Raw genomic sequence first — 5,000 nt, 5'->3', positions numbered from 1 at the left:
TCTGATTATTATTGTAATTATTTAGTTTTTCTTTTCGTTTTGACTAATCTAAAGATTTTTTTCTGACATGAGTAGCTTTCCTTTAATCCTGTTTCATCTCTTTAAATCCATCTCACCTAAATGTAAATGAAATATAATTACATTTTTATTCTGTTATGAATTTAGCTGTTGATGCTTGGAATTTATGTACATATGTAGTACCCACTACACTTTTGTTTCATAAAATGTTATAGATAGTCTAGATGGATCCACAAATAATTGATAGGGCTGCCTGACCTGACTTATTTACCAAATTACTTAAATTTTCAGAAAAAAAAAAAAATTCTATTACTGTTGTTATTGTTATTAATATTGATATAATATCAATAACAATGACAAAAGTAGTAATGCTGATTGGAATAATAATAGTAATAGAAATCAAAACTTTTTCCAAAAATAATTCAAGGAATGGGGTGAAAAAGTGAACTCAGGTAGCCCTAGTATTTCACTCTTTGGTAACTAAAAGCTTATGAAAAGAAATAATAAAACAAAACCATACTGGACAGCATGTGTTCCCAGCATCAGTGGTTTCAAGTTCTTTCACTTCACATTGTTTTCACTTTCAGAATACAGATAGGTGTTGCAGTATTCTAGTAGATTTTCATGCCACAGCTGTATACCAGTGTTATGGGTGGATTTTGTGCACAGGATTGATAGATGTAATCAAAGTCCAATTAGCTGGTTTAGTGTGTAAATGAAAAAAAAAAAGTATTTATTTTGTGGGGATAGCATGATTGTGTTTATGGTGTCTAATATTTGGCTGTGGATGATGTGTATCTAATCAATTGCAATCCATCAACAGAGGTTGTTGCACAAGATGTCAGTCATTGGATACATACATAATAATTGATAGTTAGAGGGTGCTTCATGACTTACAGATATTTGTATTTACACAAAGAATAAAGCTATTATCTAGTCGTAAGTGAAATAAAGTAGCCATCTGTAGTCAGAGAATTCTTACCTGGATGAAAAAGGGGAAATAATCTGCAGAGTGATAAAGAAAGCACTTATTGTTGTTCTACTTAAATGACCCAGTTAAATTAAAGTTTACTCTATATGTCTGTATCTGGTACTTTCTTAGTGCAATTTATGCAGTGAATTTCAGTTATACCTTGTGATTTTGGGTGTTTATACAGATGAATGTGAGAATAAATGTATGATTGATTTTTCATTCTGATGTATTATTACTATTGTTTGTTACATCATTTCTCTTGTGAATTATCATTTGTTTGAAAACCTTTGTATTTACTATACCTAATTTTTATATGCACAAAATTTTTCATAGTACCTCAGCTTATTTGATTATTTTTTAATTTCTATTATGATGTGTATTAACATTATTATTATGTTGTCATTATTATTACTATTATTGTTTTCATTACTATTACTATAATTACTGTCATTACTATTGCTGTTATTATCATCATTGTTATTTGTATTTTATTATCATTTCTTAGTAATACCATCACAGTTTATTATCATTATTTTTTTATTTTTTAGTTACCTAATTTGATTAGGCTAGATTAATACAAAGAGCAGATAATCTTTAATCATACATGTTTATTCATAAAAACTGGCTTCCTCTTTCTTTTCAGAGTGCATCCACCCCTTTCTCTCTTATTTTATAAATCATTTGTAAAACAAACAAAAAATTAAAAAGGTCTTCTTAGAAGTACATATTTGCAGGTTTCCGTTACCATAAATAGTCTTAAAGATTAAGTATTGTTGTGTTCACCTGATTTCACTACTACATCCTTTGATAATAAATATTGTTATATTTTTGGCGTTTAATTGATTTCCCGTGAGATTATATATGACTTTGTTATGTTATTGGTGTTTACTTGATTTCCCAGGAGATTATCTATGACCTTTTGCTCATCTATAATTATTATAATTATTTATTTATTTTTGTTGACATCATCATTGTATTATTTTAGTGCTTTGATGGTACTTCACATTGTTTCTTCTTCTTCTTCTTCTTCTTCTTCTTCTTCTTCTTGTTTTTTTCTGTGGATGTAAATGATTGATCTAAGTAATCAAACTGCCCAAACTGCTTATCTGAAATTACTATAAGTTTACTTAATTGTGTATGATAGCACATGTAATGCATGTATTCCAGTGAATAGTAATTGACCTGAAGGTTAGCCAGAGTAAATGGAAATTTGTATATCTCAGTTCTATACCTGTGTATCATGTGCTTTCTTGATGTTTAGTGAGTACAGTATAAACCCAGTGTTTTTTAGGGTTGATATATAATTAGATTCTGATATTTGCGGCCACAAAAAAATTGATATTTGACTAAATAATTTTAGATATTGTTATAACGCTGCAGAGGAAAAAGTTTGAATTGAATACAGATACCCTGTATTAGTTGTATACCTGAACAGTGGCAAAGAAGTTACCCAAACAATTGAATCTATTAAAAAGAAAGAAATGGGATATGTAATATCTGAGCCAAGACAGAAAACGACCCCAAATTATAGAAGTTTGATAAAAAAAAAAGTGTTCAGTAAAGTATTTGTCTTGCTAGCTCCAGTCTGCCTGAATCAAAGTTCACAAACTTTAGATTTGGCAGAAACAAATAAGAGAGTAGTTTATTCCCTATTTTTAGTATGTAAGTCCATATGCATATGTAAGAAAAATTATATATGAATATTAACAATTCTGTAACTGCACTAAACTGCATCCAGGCAGCGTGTGAAGATTGTGCATGGAGTTAGGCAATCCCATCTAACTGCTATAAAATGCACTCATATGACTATTATTAATCATGTTGTGATAGGCGAGTGCAGTTGGTGCACTAAAACCCAACGGGCCCTTGGGTAACTTAGGGTTTAGGGATGACAGCCAACAGTGGATCCATTGATACCAAAGCAGGGGGGAAGGTGGATGAGCTACGATACCGAAGGCCAACGGTAGTTATATTTCTAGCGGAAGAGCTTTTGGGAAGGAGAATGGTACTCTCTCACAGTATACCCTCAGAAGACAATGGCAAACCACTGAGTATTTTGCCAAGTTATACCATGATGATGCAGAGTATTGGCATCATCGGGTTGCCAATGTCACTTGATTCGGCACCAAATGAAGAAAGAAGACAAGTGCACTGAATAAATGTGTACCTTAATTCAAAAACATAAAATGTACCATATAGCATCTTTCTTCATATTAAAACATACATTGATAATGGAAAACCTAGTAACACATCATATGGTCTTCCCACATAACAAGACCGCCATATCTTATCTCTAGATCTTAGTGATATGTAATAAGTTTGTCATTGGACTTTAGATCTGTTATTTGCAAGATAAGTGCTTTAGTGCTGAACATAATATAGTACTTTCCAGGTTAAGATTAGAGTTATAGTAAATTTACTATTGAAATGTTTGTTACTGTGAAAGTCAAACTGTGAAGTGGGTGCCCAGAACTATTTTTTCAAGTGATGGAAGGTTTATATATATTTTTGTCTTCTGTTTTATTTTATACTCATTTCTTTGTGAGAAAATATTGTTAAGCATCTTTTGGGAGAAAAAAAAGTAATAAGCAAGTGGTGACTAATATTGAATGTGGGAGAGAGAGAGAGAGTGTGTGTGTGTCTCCGTCTATGTCTCTGCCTATATATATATATCGGTGTCTCTGTTCATTTGTAGATGGAAATATATGTAAAACATATATTGGAAGGATGATAATTTTTGTAGTCAATTATATTATTTTATACAATATATCTAGGATTCGACTAACATATCTTTCATTTTGGCTTTCTTATTCACATTGTGTTTTACTGACCAAATATTTTTTCTTTTCCACAGAGACACGTACAAAAATACACAATACCATGTCAGCACATAAAAAGCTAATAATAAAATACTTATTCCTTATAATCATGACATTAAACCAAGGAATTCATGTCACATCCTCTGCAGAAACAAAGAGCAACACCTGTAGAAATAATGTGCATGTTTACGACAAACTGAAAATCAAGCTAAAATGCCTTGTATCAGAATTCTCACAGCCTAAACAAGTCTGGGTACAGATTATTGGACAGTTATATTCTATTATGGATGAAACACCCCTGAGACCTGCAGTTATAATGGTTGCTGTTCCTCAAGATACAAAACGAGAGAGTATGTGTTTTGTTCAGCATATTTCTGAGAGTGTTGCTGCTTCATTTGATGGTAACTATTATTTTTATGAGAAGTTGTTATTGCACTATAGTTCAGGTCAAAGTTATAGACAAAGTAAGTCATATACATAGATGAAATGAAACACAGTCAGACTAAGAATCCTTTCACCAATTAAGTTTGCTTTTCATTAGTGAAGTTGCTGTATTGGTTGCATATATCATAGATCTATTCACATTTTGTTTTATCTCTCTGTGCATGTTTTTTTGTTTTCATAGTGTAGCTTATGTATTTTGTTATCAATAATGCAGTTATGTTGAACAGCTGTTTATAAACTAAATAGGTTTTATTTTATTGCATATATATATATATATATATATATATATATATATATATATATGTATGTATGTATGTATATGTATACATATATATATATATATATATATATATATATATATATATATATATATAATATATATATATATGTATGTATGTATATGTATACATATATATATGTGCATCCAAAAGATTTAGTTTTGAATACATGTAAACTGTATATATACTCAATATATATTATGTACTAAATGTATAATATATCTCATAAACCTTATATGTATCATATCAACAGATTCATCATATATAGTCTACAATGCCAAAAGTGATAGTCACTTGGATCCTTTTATGATGAAGCAAATTTTGGACGGTAAACTTCAACAACTACAAACTTCACACGTAGCAATAATCAATGGCATGGAGTCAATTCCAGGCAACGCTTCACTGATTCTTCATGGTTACTGTGATAATGACAATGCACCTTATAAGCAGGTATATGGAGTAACAGGA

At 30.4% G+C, this 5,000-nt stretch overlaps 2 protein-coding genes across 4 annotated transcripts in view; both read left to right on the top strand.

Annotated features, from left to right (window-relative positions):
- Positions 1 to 1,818, top strand: part of LOC125027226 (torsin-1A-interacting protein 1-like) — a 12,083-nt gene extending 10,265 nt beyond the window's left edge. Inside the window, exon 5 of the mRNA XM_047616179.1 lies at positions 1 to 1,818. This exon is cut by the window's left edge and continues 965 nt beyond it. The gene's annotated coding sequence lies outside the window, so the exon portion shown is untranslated.
- Positions 1,819 to 2,592: 774 nt separating this feature from the next.
- LOC125027409 overlaps positions 2,593 to 5,000 on the top strand; it is a 3,501-nt gene continuing 1,093 nt past the window's right edge. Inside the window, exons 1-3 of one of the 3 annotated variants that reach the window (XM_047616477.1) lie at positions 2,593 to 2,954; positions 3,846 to 4,211; positions 4,786 to 4,982. In XM_047616477.1, the coding sequence (XP_047472433.1) occupies positions 3,872 to 4,211; positions 4,786 to 4,982 (537 nt within the window). In that variant the 5' untranslated portion in view covers positions 2,593 to 2,954; positions 3,846 to 3,871. The other 2 variants (XM_047616478.1, XM_047616476.1) reach the window with 2 other exon arrangements.

Source organism: Penaeus chinensis, chromosome 7, assembly GCF_019202785.1.
Source record: "Penaeus chinensis breed Huanghai No. 1 chromosome 7, ASM1920278v2, whole genome shotgun sequence".
NCBI lineage: Eukaryota > Metazoa > Arthropoda > Malacostraca > Decapoda > Penaeidae > Penaeus > Penaeus chinensis.
Note: the sequence above shows the minus strand (reverse complement) of the source record. Positions and strands in the feature narration are given on the sequence as shown.